At 48.3% G+C, this 15,238-nt stretch overlaps 1 protein-coding gene across 2 annotated transcripts; it reads left to right on the top strand.

Annotated features, from left to right (window-relative positions):
* The first annotated feature begins 418 nt into the window (after positions 1-418).
* Positions 419-14,639, top strand: LOC122391333 (double-strand-break repair protein rad21 homolog). 2 transcript variants are annotated; one of them, XM_043385135.1, is made up of 10 exons: positions 419-581; positions 2,104-2,207; positions 3,304-3,455; positions 4,571-4,800; positions 5,914-6,103; positions 8,883-9,045; positions 9,385-9,795; positions 10,464-11,359; positions 11,823-11,981; positions 13,472-14,639. In XM_043385135.1, exons 3-10 carry the CDS (start codon positions 3,312-3,314, stop codon positions 13,595-13,597), a joined length of 2,319 nt encoding a protein of 772 aa, XP_043241070.1. In that variant the 5' UTR covers positions 419-581; positions 2,104-2,207; positions 3,304-3,311; the 3' UTR covers positions 13,598-14,639. The 2 variants fall into 2 exon arrangements, with proteins under 2 accessions (XP_043241070.1, XP_043241071.1); XM_043385136.1 differs by lacking the exons at positions 419-581; positions 2,104-2,207 and adding an exon at positions 1,162-1,240.
* The last annotated feature ends 599 nt before the right edge of the window (positions 14,640-15,238 follow it).

Raw genomic sequence — 15,238 nt, 5'->3', positions numbered from 1 at the left:
GGTCAGCGGGGGCTCGGCTGCGGTTATAGAACGTGATTGGCCGGACGGCGTAGAATCTTCGCCGTCCGAGAGACATCGAACGCGGGGTAAAATGCCATAATCAGGGCACTAAGCCACAGTATTTGCATAATGCATAATATACTACCCAAAACGCGCGGGAAAAATTATCTACTAGCTTTTTATGAGAAGCTAATTATTTTAATGCGAAAATTTTGCTTTGAAAATAAAACAGTTAAATGAAACAGAAAAAGAGATTAAAAGTTAAATTTTGTTGAAAGCAAATCATAAGGGAAAATAGAAAAAGGTTGGCTTTTAAGTTTTTGGAATTAGTCTAGTTCCAAATCTGGTATCCCTACTTGCGCCGTTATTATTTGGCGTCTCTGCGTCAGATTTGTCGAAACTACTGTTTATTGTTTGAGAACGTCTGTGCGAGTGTGTTTTGCGAATATAGAGCTTGTTTTGGATCAATTATTTGATATTTGCCTTGGGCTCAGCCGTGGCGCTCCACTAATCTTTCAGGAAGAAGTGCCACAATCACCGCATTTGCTGCTAATTGCAAAATGCAGATTACCTTTTGACAGGTCAGTAGGCGGAACTATGGTCAAGCGTACCCATTTTCGGGAACGCATTTTCGTTCCCATGTTTGGGAACGATAAACCCAAATATGGGAACGCCATGTAGGCATTATTTAAAACAAGAAAAAGAACCGTTAAATGACGTCCAAAAAATATAAAACGATCGTGAACCGCCTGATATTTGTCTCAATATTGTTGGGAAAGAGTTTGATATTGTAAGGCCCATCGTAGTTTCTAATCGTTCCCCTATTTCTAAAGCAGTCCATCATCCGGGCCGCGAGCCCAAATTTGGGAACGCTCTCGTACACTGGCGCTGCAAGCGTTCCCTATTATGGGAACGGCGTACCCAAAATTGGGAACGATTTCACCGACGCCTTTCAGGGTCTCTTTTCATTAACAAGCATCACGTCCAACGCCGCAAATTATTGTTAACGCAACAATCATCAGATGACCTTTCCGGCTAGACCGTCGCATGTTTCGCCCGGTCTTCTGCGCTTTTATTCCCGTCGATCTCGCAGCGGGCACGCCCCCCTCTGCAGGATTACGTAATTCACAACGCTCAGCGATGTTCAACAACGTCTTCCATGCCTATATCCACCGTCCGCGCCGAGGGTGGAGACATGTCAAGCACCTGTCTATTTATCACCGATAGTTGACGAGCACAAGTAAGTATCCAAAAATGGGAACGCTGAAATGTTTCACTCTCAAAACACCTAGTCCCAATATAAATCTACTTTTTTCCTTTCTTAATGAGTGCAAGTGGCAAAAAGCCTGGTAGGATGGGCACGAGAAATGATCAAAATCAGCATGAAAATTATAAATAAGCCACACAGGGCGACCTGCATAAAAGAAATTCCCCCAAAACGATCGTGCTTAAAAATACCGAAGGCAAAAACCACGCTCATGACGCTCCTTAAAAGCAACGCTAAACAGCTAGCATCCAAATAAAATATGTCTTTCAGGGTTAATAAAATACAGCTGAATAATTTTCAACCGCTTAAACTGAGTTTACAACAGTAGTTCGGTAAATTCACTCACGTTCCACGCGGTCGTCCGCCCCGACACCAAAAGTCAACAATATTACCTCGGGACCGTCCGCGTCTTCGCTTGCATTTATCAGCATCTGGTGTCGACAGTATGAAAGTTCATAACCAGGCAAAAATTATTATACTTTACCTCAAACTAAAAAATGCTTCATTTTCCTTAAAATTGCATGTTAAATGTCGTATAACCCATATTTCCACCATTCCGTCATTTTTAAAAAATCATTAAAAATATCATTCTACGGTCAATTTCCTTGTTCCACGGTCAGATTAAAGATAACTTTATGGAGATTTAGTAGATACTTAAATCAGCGTGCACTTTTTTGACACGTGATGCACTTATGAGTTTTAGTGGGCGAACGGCCGAAAAATTGCCTTCCGTTCTCATAAATGGGAACGCCCGTTCCCATATTTGGGAACTCCGTTCCCAAAAATGGGAACGTTCCTATATTTGGGTACTCATGACCATAGTTCCGCCTACTGAGGTTGAAGTACCTATTCAAAATGACCTAAGTCTCGGTCTGACAAGTGAAGTGATAACTGAAGTATTTATCTCATTTCAATTTGAATTTGGACAATCCATAGAAAGGTATGTGCTGGTGAAGCATTACTGTTTTAAATCATAAACATGTAGTCATGTTGTCCAGGAGATTGGTTAGTTAGTGTAGTTGAGACTTGAGTCGTTGGTGGTTTATGCCGACATGACTTAGATGCATAGGGTTGTAATCTGCTAAGGGTTGTAATATGTTAGAACAGAAAACAGTCTATTGAATCAGTGGTATGATGATGATTAACTTGTTAAACTCCTGGTGAACCTTACTGGCTGAAACACAGCTGTCGTGTGGAAATTGCTTCTCGTTCCTCTCATTTGAGTACATGGCATATTTTTCACCTAAAACTTGAGTTAGAAGCAAAAAAATATGCTGTGCATTTCAATAAGAGGAGTGAGAAGTGGTTAGTACTTGATATATCTGTGTTGTAGCCTTATGATGGGACCATATTATATCATGAAGCTAAAAAAATGCTGAAATCAAAATGGATGATAATTTATGATATACAATAGGTATTTAATATTTTCAGTGTTTTGGAGCACCTGTTCTATGGAATTTATATAGTATATCTGATTCCAGTCATTAAAAACTCAATTGGGAATTGGGATAGTACAAACTTAGGGTATTGGTAGAGCAGACGTCACACAGAGGTTTTCCAACCAAGGAGAGGCACTATGCCTGGAGGTACTTCTTTCTAACAAAACCTAAATAAACCTAACCTAACCTGACCTAACCTAACCTACAAATCTACAACCTAAAAACCTACAACCTACAAACCTACAAGCCTACCCTACAACCTACAAACCTATACCTAGCGCCTCTCCTTGGTTGGAAAACCTTCGTGTGACGTCTGATCTACTAATGCCAAACTAAGTTCCTCTGAATGTCCTTGAAGACTAATTTAAGTCCTGCTATAGTTCAATATCTTGCACTAGATATGGCTAATTGAATAGCTGTATTGTGCATATAAAATTAAGATTGAATATTTGTCGCCAATATTTTAATATTCCAGGCTTAAATCACATCTCTTTTAGATGCATTTAGCTTTTCAACTAGCTTTGAGCTCTTGAACAGGAAAGAGGCTAAGGTTTGCTATAAAGTGTAATGTCATTTGAATTTTGTGTTTCTTTTCAGGTTGAGCCATGTTTTATGCCCAGTATGTTCTCAACAAGAAGGGCCCGCTGGCCAGGATTTGGCTGGCGGCCCATTGGGACAAGAAACTCACCAAAGCCAATGTGTTTGAAACAAACATTGAGAAATCTGTGGATGGTATTCTACAGCCAAAGGTTTGTGTCATGAACTGCTGTTTGTCTGATTGCTGCACTTGTTGCATTTTGCTTTTTCAATGGTGCATGAGTTAGGTTATACTGTTTACATTTTATCATTCATTATATTTCTGAAAACAGGTACCTATGGATATTTTACTTGGCAATTTATTGCTCAGGTGCCTGAACACCTGAAGAAAATAATGATAAATTAATTGGAGTTTTTCAGAATATTTTGCCACTTCTTGTAGTATTTTGTTGAAAATCAAGTCTTGGTTTTGTCATTTGTGTAGGTATGTATTAGATATTTGATATAACAGAAAAACACTTTTTGGACGAATAAGAAGTGAACACAATAGTGAGTCATGCACTCTGTCCAACAGCATACATACTTTTAGCACAATGAACCCAACCAGTTTTGAGAGCAAGTGCACTTGTGCACTGCAGATGTGCATTATCACCCCAACCATAACAAATAGGAATGCGTTGCTTGGTTGGCGCTCATGGCTAGGTAAAGTTTCAGCACAATCGGCACAGCCATTACTGAGTCATTGTAAGCAGAACAATTTTGACGTCCTCGATTTGTCCGTAGCACATGCCGACGCCGTAATGGTCACCGAAATGCATCAATATTGTCGACATTGGGGTAGGACGGAGGGATGGGGAGGGACAAGAGAGCACTGACAGTCTGTCAAACGTATGTATGGTTCAGAAGAAATCAACGCAAGAGCGCTATGTAAGCTGAACAGTTTCAATACCCCTGACCTAACAGGTGGCACGTGCCGCGACGGTCTTCTAAATGCATCGAAAGTCGTCAATATTGGGTTAGAAGGGACGGGGTTAGCCATCTGAGGGGACTGCTCGTCAAACGGATGTACGATTGCAAAGATATAAATCTCTCAAAAGCATCACAGGCCGGCCGGGTCGGGCTGAGCCGCTCATGCTGATATTTTCCCCCGCTAGATTGAAAAGACTCATATCTCGCTGGCCCGTAATAGTTATACTCGTAAATTATCACACTGAGCTCGCATTTTACCCATATTTGATAACCAAACATCCTATCTTGTTACCAGTGCATCGCCTGTCTGTGTGTATCTGCACTAGTCCTGTATCATCACCTGTCTCCGTGCCCCCAGGTGAAGCTCGCCCTGCGGACCACTGGACATCTCATGTTGGGCGTGGTGCGCATCTACTCCAAGAAGGAGAAGTACCTGCTGGCCGACTGCAATGAAGCATTCGTCAAGATCAAAATGGCCTTCCGGCCGGGCATGGTGGACCTGCCGGAGGAGAAACGAGAGGCGGCCGTCAACGCCATCACCCTCCCGGAGGTCTTCCACGACTTCGACACGGCCATGCCAGAGCTCAAGTAAGCTTTCTGGGACTGGGAGCAGTCTTTTTCAGCATTTTCCCATTTAGCTTACTCTTTCCACTCATGGTATATTTACTAGGTATGTTGTGTCACAAGGGTGATGAAACGTTTCCATAAAATAGCTTGTTTGCCCTTCCCCTTATTGCTTATTATCCCGGCAGTTGCTGGGGTATTTCGCCACCCACCGTTTGCTGGGGGGGGGGGGGGCGTGAAACGCCCCCAGCCGATAACTCGAGAACCAATAGGCGCAGCGAAACGCACGAGGCGGCAAACGAAAGAACGCAACGAGACGCTTCAGATGAGTACTTTAAAGTTGAATTTTGAGGTCACAGGTCGGGTCAAGGTCAGGTCAAACACCTGAAATCGGGCTTTCAGTAGCATGGACTTCAGGACTTCGCAATGGGCGCCTCTCGTCATAAACTCTGTCCAAACGGTGCACAATCCATCATATACGGCCTACAAGAGTGTCAGCTCCATGTAGGGGTCAGTCAAGCATAGGCCAGGGTCAAGGTCAGGTCAACCGGGTAGGCACATATCCCCGAAAATCGAAACTGATATTCGCAGCCTGTGACACATGTTTTATGGGTAATTTGGGGCGTAGAACACGATGGTGACATTCATTTTGTCATATGTGTTCGTGTTTGGCTCAAAAAGTTTAATTTAAGAAATACATGTATCATGGTCGTGAAGTAGTCACGAGAAATTGCCAAGATTCAGTTCAAGATTTTGCGAAATGCGGATCGATAATCAATAATCGAAGATAGCCATTTGATTGTTCATGGTATTGGCAGTCTAATGGCGTTTACGGCATGTCTGTATGTCTATTCTGTGATTTTATGTGATTTTTGAACATATGCCGTTTTTGGTCGAAAACTCAGAAATCATGACGTCACTAAAACCTCGATATCTCAAAAATTTTCCGACCGATTTTTTTTTTTTTGAAACTTTGTCACAACACACATCAATCAATTGTCTACAGGTACCCAAAATTTGGCGCGCCGTTTTTATGCTATGGCCCGGCGAAAAAAAAGTGGGGGCGTTTAACGCCCCCCCCCCCCCAGCAACTCGCGGGTTATCACATAGTTATTCCTAACTGCTCCGCGTTTTCAGTGACGTGGACATCCAGGCGCAGTTCTCGTTCAACCAGTCCAGGGCGGAGGAGATCACGATGCGAGAGGACTACGGTAACATCTCGCTCGTGACCGGCGACGACGGCTTCGGCGACATGGGCTTCGACGCCGAGCCGCCCGTCGAGCTGATGCGAGACGCCAACTCGCTCGAGCCCACTCTGGAGAACACGGTGAGTCGGGGCGCTCTGGTCCGGCCCAGGGGTAGGGCGGGTTTGACGTTGGAGGGAAGAGTTTGAGCATATGTGTGCTATCAGCTATGATGTGAAAAGTGTGTGTTGTAAATAAGTGTCTTTTTAGTCGTAAAACGTATTAAGACTTTGGACAGTTTTGAGACTTATCGGTGAATATCTTGAAAACTACTGTAGATAGAAATGTGAAACATGGACATGTTGTGGGCTGAGTCTGGCCTTATCCATCCATGGTGTCAACAAAAAATTAGGTATAGCCATTTTCCTATTTAAAAAAATATATGGTGTTCAAAGTCACCACGCAATGGGGTGACTTTGGAACAGTGTTTTTCATCATTTATCTCATTAGGTGTGCAATTCCTCGTGCCGGTTGGGGTGGCTTTCAACACCCTGATGCTTTTTAAAAAAGAGGCAAAAAACAATTGATACCTGCAAAAGTCCTTCTTGGGGTAGTAGTCAAAACAAGGCGAGCTCATCAAGCAAAAAACACAACTTCTTGTAACAGCCTCTGCTGATGAATCAAACACCATATTCACAGAAATTAGCACACACACAGTGAGTAAAAAGAAGCATCTTTCATGGAAAACACCTTACTTACTCACCTTAAAGGAAGACTGCCACCTTCAAAAAGTTTTCTCAGATCGGCCTATGATTTATTCCCTGGACAAAACAAAATTTTAGAATTCACCTGACAAAGTATCATCACGTAAATCGCGAAGAAAATTGTCGATTATCATACATTTATCAATCGGTTAATGTCTAGCGACAATGTTTACACATCACTAGACTTCAAAGTCATAAGATTATTACATTTTATTTGAAAAAGTAAGGTATTTTATGATTTACTAATATATGATTTCATAAGAAATTGGCCATGTTTAATTTATTTTGCATTTAAGCTCGTAAAACATTTAAAAATCATGGCTCATTTGGAATGGGTCTGGCCCATGTTAAACCCCATTTCCCACACTTTTTTTTGGAAAAAATGAACTACTGAATATATAAGTTTAACTTTTATTTTGACACTCCAAAATTCTTCTCTGATCTCGAAACAATCAAAGTTTTAACATATATTTACCAAAAGATAAGAAAATTCATGTTTCAAAGTTATCGATAAACAGTAGAGATGTCGGTTTTCTTGGACTAAAAAAATGGCATCAAACTGAACTTTGGTCTCCGATTTCTCGCAAACGGGTTCGAATTTCGGAAAACCGACTTCGGTCTGGGACATAGGTGGCTCAGCTCTAGTGAAAACCGTTTTGTGGAAAAAAAGGTGGCAGTCTACCTTTAACACTTGCATAGGCACTGTGGAGCAACACTCACAAGATATGAAATCACTCGATTCAACTCAACTCAAGTGTAATGCATGCACTCGACTAGGTCTGTGCATGAAATACACCTGAGAACACCTGAGTACAGAGTATCCTTGGACACAGTTAACACTTGACACCCGACTTAACACCTTAATACTAACACTTAACACTAGGTACACCTGCTAGCGTCAGAACACGTCAGTCATGAGTTTACCCCAGCATCAGTTTGTATGGTGAGAGTTCCTCACTCTTGAAGTGGAGCCTGCCCCTCCTGTCCATGTCAGGCTGGCTTAGCTTGCACACCAGCTGGTCGATCTCTGTTACACCCCTATCTTGATTCTCTGGCCAAAAGAAGCTGCCTCCTGAGGATTTCCTCATGAAATCCATTTCTACGCCATCGTCAGTGCTCACAAACATTGCTATATACATCTTGCACCCATATTTTGCCTTTGTCACGAACCTGACCAGGTAGAATGTACCAGCAACTGCCGGAGGTACCAGCAACTGCGGCAACCCTAAGATAGAGGACGCCAGGTGACTGGAGCCGAGATATGGCACAAGTTTGTAGCGCAAAATGTATGCAGTGTATTTTGGTAGTGTTACTTTGAACAACAAGTCTTTTGAACAACAAGTCAGGCATGCATGTCACCGGGGCTACATTGAACACGTTCAAAGTCACCCCAGCGAAGTTCCAAAAATGTCATGCTTTTACAAATCCCTTCACAGCACTGGCCATGCTCAAGCAAGCTAAAAAAAATTGATGGGGCAATATAAGCCAACCATCGAGGATGGCAAAAATATGTCATTCCGTTCCATGACCATAATGACTAGTCCATGACATATGGAAGTTTACGGGTATATCTCAAAAAGCTAAAAACATTGATTTAGTTCTTGATTTTTTACTCCTATGTACTAAGGTACAAATCTTCCAATATGTCATGTACATTTTCAAAAAATGTGCATTCTTATCTGTAAAAAAACATGGCTGCATTTATAATTCACATTTTTAAGATATTTGTGATTCCCTCTAAGAAGTGAACGGCGTTAAAAGTCACCTGGAAGTTCAAAGCCACCCCAGTTTACGGTACTTTAGAGGAATTCTGTAGAGCTATATGAATCAAGATTCGATGGATGTTATCCCAATCATGTTGTTTTATTAATGTGTTCACTGAATAGGTATCCTAGGCCTGTTTTGATGTTCGCAGAGACTTGGGTACATGTACCACGGTCGTTTGTTTGTGGATGTCTGATTTCTCTTCTTTTCACGGATCAACGCATTCAACAATATGTGTTTCCCGCCTGTCACCAATGGTTGACGCGGTTTTGTTAATCGTACGAACTGTTTAGCCTTTGAGCGACATTCTGATCGGCTTTTCTACTTCACCTCGTCTGTAATTTATTCAACACCTCCCCATTACGTTCATTTACGATGCACCCTCTGTCGGCAGAACCTGCTGTTTGACGGCAGCAACGCGCCCAAGCCGGAGGCGGCGCCGGCGCCCGGCGAGACCAGCCAGCAGTCCACCTCCAAACAGACCCCGGCGGCCCTCGAGCTGGACGCACCCATCCGGGATGACGGCTTCGGGGGCAACCTCGGCCAGGACATCATGGGTAGGTGATGGGGATGGGAACAGGACATCATGTGTAGGCGACCAGGGGGATGGGATGGGAACTCGATCATACTATCATGATTAGGGCTTTGAGACTTAGTACTTACCTAAAAGGGGTGAGCGATACTTGGGCAGGATGTCACCGTTCGGAGCTTAAGGTTGATTTGGCAGGGAAAGGCGGGCATGAAGTACAAAAGAACATGCTGAAACGTAAATAATTTGTTTTACTTGTTTTTGCCTTTCCACATGGCTGCTCTTCTTAACTGGTTTCAACACCATTTTGCCGTCGAACCATGCTATAGTACCCGCAGCTCCTCTGAGACACTCCCGCCTCCGGCAGCGGGCGGCCTCTTCGACGGTGGCCTGTTCGACGACCCTCCGATGGCCAGCGCTCCGCCGGCGCCGCCGCCGCCGGCCGACTCCCCGGCACCTCCGGCGCTCGACGACCACCACTCTGACGACGACTTCGACCACCACATGGACGCCAGTCCGATGGGCGGTGGTCACAGTTCAGACGACTCGCGGCCGGCCTCCCCGGCGGCCGCCGCCGCGCCGCCCGCAGAGACCGCCGTCACCGCGGCGCCACTGACCGAGCCGGCGGCCGGGCCGGACGCTCCCGTCGAGCCGCCGCCGCCGCCGCCGGCGCCGGCCGAGCCGGAGATGGAGCCGCCGGCGCACGACCAGACCACGCTGCTGCAGAACGAGGAGGAGACGTTCGCGCTGCCGCCCGTGGACGCCAGCGCCATCAGAGGTGAGAGACGCCGACCTGAGTAACCACTGACCAACGACTGGCCATACTCGTAGATAGGGGGAGCCGGGAGGGGCAGCTAGGTAGTGGTCAGGAGCTGGTAGCCATCCGCCGCCCGTGGACGCCAGCGCCATCAGAGGTGAGAGACAGACGCGACCGACGACCAGCGACTGGTCATAGGGGGAGGGGTGGGGGCAGAGTGGGGCCTTCTGCCGCCCGTGGACGCCAGTGCCATCAGAGGTGAGAGGCGACCGGTCATAATAGGAAGAAGGGTGGGGAGACAGTGGCTTAGAGGGTACTCGGGCCTTCTGCCAGCAGTGTACACCAGTGCCATTAGAGGTGAGGGACTCGCCGTGGGTCGGGGAGCGTGGACACGGCGGTGGTTCAGAGGTGCCAAACCTTCAAATGTCACATCTTGTCGACGGCGCAGCGTGATGCTTAGGGCGATAAATATATTTTGTTAGGGCCATTGCTTGTTGTGATCGAGCTGTTAAAGAATACGGCGTGATGTGACTAATTAGTCGGACGGTCGTGCAAATCCTTATTCTTATTCCCTAAGTAACTAAATTTCATTGTTGTTGAAATTTCATTCTAAATGCATTGTCATTGCAATGTCAGTCGATGGATTGTTATGTTATGAAGTGCGTTCTAACACTGTTCTTTCCTTCCAGCCGGTGTGACCCGCAGTAAGCGGAAGCGGAAGCTGATCGTGGACGAGGTGAAGAACATCTCTGGCGAGGAGATGAAGACGCAGCTGTCTGACACGGCCGACATCGTCACCTCGCTGGACCTGGCGCCGCCCACCAAGCGGCTCATGCACTGGAAGGAGACGGGCGGCGTGGAGAAGCTGTTCGCGCTGCCGGGCCGCACCATCCCGGCCTCGGGACTCAGCCGGATGTACATGAGACACCTGACGTCGCGCCCCGTGGCGGACGAGGACGGTGACGAGGCGGCCGGCGCGCCCGACGAGGAGGAACCGCAGCCCGAGCGGCAGGCGCCGGCGCGCGGCGCCGCCACCCGCGGACGCCAGGGCAAGAGGAAGCGCGAGCCGGAGCCGGAGGAAGAGATGGCAGCGATGGAGCACGAGCAGCTCCAGCACCAGCAGCAGCTCCAGCAGCAGCAGCAGGCGGCCGCTGAGGCGGCGGCGGCGGAGGCGCAGGCTGCGGCGGCAGCAGCTCAGGCGGCCGCGGAGGCAGCGGCGGCGGCAGCGGAGCCGCCCCCGCCGCCGCCGGCGCCGGAGGAGGCGGCGCCCGAGCCACCGGCCGTGGCACTGACTGCGGCGGCCACCCCGGCACCCGTGCCGGCCGAGCAGCCCGAGAGCGTGATGACGGCGCAGGCGGCCGTCGAGCCGCCCATCACCGAACAGCCGCCGCCCATCCCGCGCATGGAGAACATGGGCTACGACCAACAGGAGCCGTCCGGCCACCTGGCCAACATGGGCTACGACGAGAACATCGCTCCGCCGGTGACGCCGGGCGCCGTGTCCGACCGCGGCCCGCTCAGCGTCTACAGCAACGGGCCGGCCACTCCCTGGGAGGAGGAGCTGCAGGAGCAGGCCTCCGTACAGGTCAGTCGGGGCACGCGCAGTGGCGAGGTAACCTGGCTATGGGGCATCAGTCTGGTGGCAGACGATGGTCTCAGGGGTTTGTGATTTTCCTGGGACTATTTTTGGTGTCTGATAATTTATTAGGCCAAAACTGTTGCCGTTACAGCTCGAATCGTTTGACCAAGTTTGAGTTCGTATGCTCTTTCATACACACAATTATTGTCATTGCCTGGGCTATGTTTGTGCTAACGTTGTTACAGCTGAGTTTGAATTCATTCGCAATCGGATGTCTGATTATTACTTTATTTACGGTTCAAACGCTGACTGACGGCTCTGTCCTAAAAAAACGATTACTTTTGCTTTAACGCCAGCTTACAGTTTTGCCCTAAAGTCACAAAGTGTGTCTGAAGCAGCCCATCCACTGCACCCGTTCTGCACCCGTTACCTCGTTGCCCCCACGACTAACACCTGTCCCTCTCCACAGCCGGATGACGGCCAGCAGGAGGGCGAGACGTACGAACAGTACGAGGACCGCGTCAACAACAAGCGAGCCGCCGTCATGCACCGCATCATGAAGTCCAAGTTTGAGACCAGCGACAGGCTGGTCTTCAGTGACCTCTGCCGCCGCAACAACAGAAAACAGGTCAGATATTAGGCAGTGCCTGTGGTATTGATTGATGGCACTAGGCGAAGGAAATGGGACAGTATAATTACAGATATTTCCAATGATTTACCCAACGCTTCTTACGACATCTTCTACATACGCGAGCAGCAAGTCTCTTCGTCGGCTCTGCGGCGATGCTAAGTCGGGCGTCCTGCAAATTAAATCTCTTCGTTTTCATTAAAAGGCTGAAAGTATTCATCATTTGACTGCCATCGTCAGATTGCTCCCATCATTATGTACCGAACTGGAGCAAATCGTCAAATTAAGTGTTACGTTCGCAGTTCGCTCTGAAATGGCTAACGAGCAGCGCTGAAATAATCAACGGAATCAGCGGTCTGCTGGACACCTATTTCCCTCTATCCGAAGGTTGGGACTTTTCAATTAAGACAATCACTATTCTCTAGAATTGTGATTTTCTATTGAAAATCCCAACCTGAGCTACTTCTCTAGGGGGACATACCCAGACCGCGTGGCTCGATACCACCAAAATGCCCTATCAGATGCGACCATCTCGCCCATAACAACCGCAGACTATAACCAAACATATCCATATCAGCTTTTGCTAGAACTTGCAAATATCTTTTCTTACTAGCTTCATGGATCATGCCACTGACTGTAATGAGTTTGTGCTCTACGTAAATCTTCCTTAATGAGATGGTCGCGGCTGCTTCAGACATTTTACAGTCCGCAGCTTGTAGTGAAGCTTTGGGTTGCGGGAGTTCCATATCTTCAATGGTTTCATTTGGGACCATTGTGAGTGATGAGGCTCGTCAGCCGGGCCCTGCACCAGCCGGAGATTGCCAAAATATGGACAGCTGGACCACTGCCGGCCGATTTGCCGCTCGGCGGAGATTTCCAGCTCCGTCCCGGCGCGATTGTCCCCATACTATATCTGCCCCCGGCCAGCCCTGGATGGCCGTGATTATATATTCCAGCCACGAACAAATCGCCGCTACGGATGTGATGTACGAGGAGAGATTCTCGTTTGGGCCCGCGGGGGCTTGAACGAAAAGCGTTGCCACGACAGAAAATGGAAATGATGTTGGTCATGCTATTAGACTGGTTAGCGGCGTTCCGCGAAAGTCTAGCAGCCGCGAAGTAGATGCGAAGTTTGCCCGTTTTCGTCTCTTGTGTGTTATGTTTTTACTTGTTTTCTTGTTCATTTCATGCATCTTTTTGGCGTTACAAACGCAAACGTCAGCAGCCTGCTAAACGCTCGCTGTCAGACTAATGGTTCTTTGTCACACCGTAATATTTGTGTCGTATCTCACGTACAGTTTTTTGACAGTCGCATTAGACTGCTCAAACATCCAGTGAAATATTGAGCGTTATGAAAACCTCTCAGGTTACTGGGTTATAATTACATTTTGTTCACCAATGGCCTCCCACTGGCCTGTCGCGTTCTCCGAGCTGTTCCGACAACCGAGTGAGCCGGTGGCTGACCGCTCTGTTTGTCCGTCTGTCAACAGGTGGCGCAGAAGTTCTACACGACGCTGGTGCTGAAGAAGCTACGGGTGCTGGAACTGGAGCAGGAGTCGTCCTACGCCGACCTGATCCTCACCCAGGGGCCCAAGTTCAGCTCTGTGCAGCTGTAAGCCACGCTCAGCCGGAGCCCGCTCGGCGGCAGCGCCCAGTACAAACTCCCGTCACGGAGCGACCGGGCCGGACCGGCCGCGCTACACGTGATGGGTGGACACTGGACAGTGAGGTCAATGTCGGCTTTGGAGAGGCCGAGGAGACAGACAGTCGTGGCTCTGGCGGGGTGACTTGAACAGTGACTTGAACAGTCACCGGCGAACTGAGTGCGGAATACGAACACACGGCGGCGCGTTACGCCAGCGATGCACGTGAACTGAGTCACGTGCGTTTCCGCGACATGCAGCGAAGAGATTTGGACAATACGTGGGTGACGTGTGCGAGGCACAGTGCCGTGGAGGTTATAACATTACCGTGGGGTGAAGTGACGTTTAACTTGTCGGGGGGGGGGGGGGGGACAGGCCACACTGAGCAGAAGTTGCATGTTTCTCATCATCTCGATGCCGTTTCTCACGTGGGCGACTGGCCGCGCACCGGGGATGGTGCCGGTGCCCGTTTTCACCGTCGATTCCCTGTTACATCGGATGTAAATCATTGTGTAGTTTAGATAGTCGTGACCGGTTAACGGAGCGGTTCTTAGCACGTCACCACGCGCTCGGCGCATATGTGTGGCCGGGCCGCGTCGCTAGCCGTTTTTCTTCGATCGCTGCCGCTGTGTGTTGTCGCGAGGCCGTTCTCGGGGTGGCCCCGCGTCTGGGAGCTCAGATGACCCAGTTTCATCCGTTCGAGCTCAGATGCGTGGTTGTTCGAGCATCAGCGATCGACCGACTCCGCGAGCGTTTGATCCGACCTGACCTGACCTGACGATGCGATGGTGTCCGGCTGCCTGCTGTTGTAGTGTGTCGCTAGTTCTGTGCCGAGCGAGCAGCGGCCCGCCGGGCGCCGCGGGGACTTTGGGAGGTGGGAGGGAGTCGCGCTGCTTCCGGTAGTCAGATCTCGGTGCGTGAAGAAGGCATGCACTTGTCAGCGCGGCGCACCGCCTTTCCGAGTATGTGTCTGCGTTTTATGCAAGGATAGCATACGAAATACATAGAAACATGACGTGATAGTTTTATTGATGCGAAGTTCTATGGTGAGCAGATTTTCCATCGAGGTCATGTATCTTTCTTGGATACGATTTCCTGTGTTCCCGAAACATACAGGCCCCGTCCATGAGTAGCATGAGTAGTTGAGCGCTCGAATTCGGGAGAAGTTTGCTACCATTTGTCATTACAAGTGTGCGTTACTGCTGGAGGGCTCGGCGAGTCTACGCTTCCTGCCATGGGCAAGGGGGGGGGGGGCGCACAGTCTCGTGCCCCTCCCATTTGAATTTAGGGGCCCATTTGAGACGGCCGAAGCTAATGGGCTTCGAATGGACTCCTAATCTTTAGACCGCCTAAAAATGAGCTGAAATGGTAAGCAAAAAGACCAGGAGGGCCCATTTGGGACCCCAGCAGGCAGCAGGTTTTATGAGTCCATGTGAGGCAACGTCTTTCGGCTGGGGCCTGGCCGCCACGACCATTCAAAAATCATATATGCACGCCTGTTGCCTTTTGGCTTTTTGGCACCTTATTTTGAATGTGCTTTAATTTAAAGCACTATAACTGACATAGATCATTTAAAAAAAGAATAGGGCTCACATTTCTGCTGTATTTGTATTC

The sequence above is a fragment of the Amphibalanus amphitrite genome, unplaced genomic scaffold (genome assembly GCF_019059575.1).
Source record: "Amphibalanus amphitrite isolate SeventyFive unplaced genomic scaffold, NRLGWU_Aamphi_draft 000432F_arrow, whole genome shotgun sequence".
Taxonomy (NCBI): domain Eukaryota; kingdom Metazoa; phylum Arthropoda; class Thecostraca; order Balanomorpha; family Balanidae; genus Amphibalanus; species Amphibalanus amphitrite.
Note: the sequence above shows the minus strand (reverse complement) of the source record. Positions and strands in the feature narration are given on the sequence as shown.

Excerpts from the sequence above, each read along its gene's own strand:
- LOC122391333 (XM_043385135.1), top strand. The coding sequence starts at position 3,312 with ATGTTTTATGCCCAGTATGTTCTCAACAAGAAGGGCCCGCTGGCCAGG. Across the intron at positions 9,046-9,384 it reads CCTCGGCCAGGACATCATGG|CGGGCGGCCTCTTCGACGGT; the intron begins GTAGGTGATGGG and ends CGCCTCCGGCAG. Across the intron at positions 9,796-10,463 it reads GGACGCCAGCGCCATCAGAG|CCGGTGTGACCCGCAGTAAG; the intron begins GTGAGAGACGCC and ends CTTTCCTTCCAG.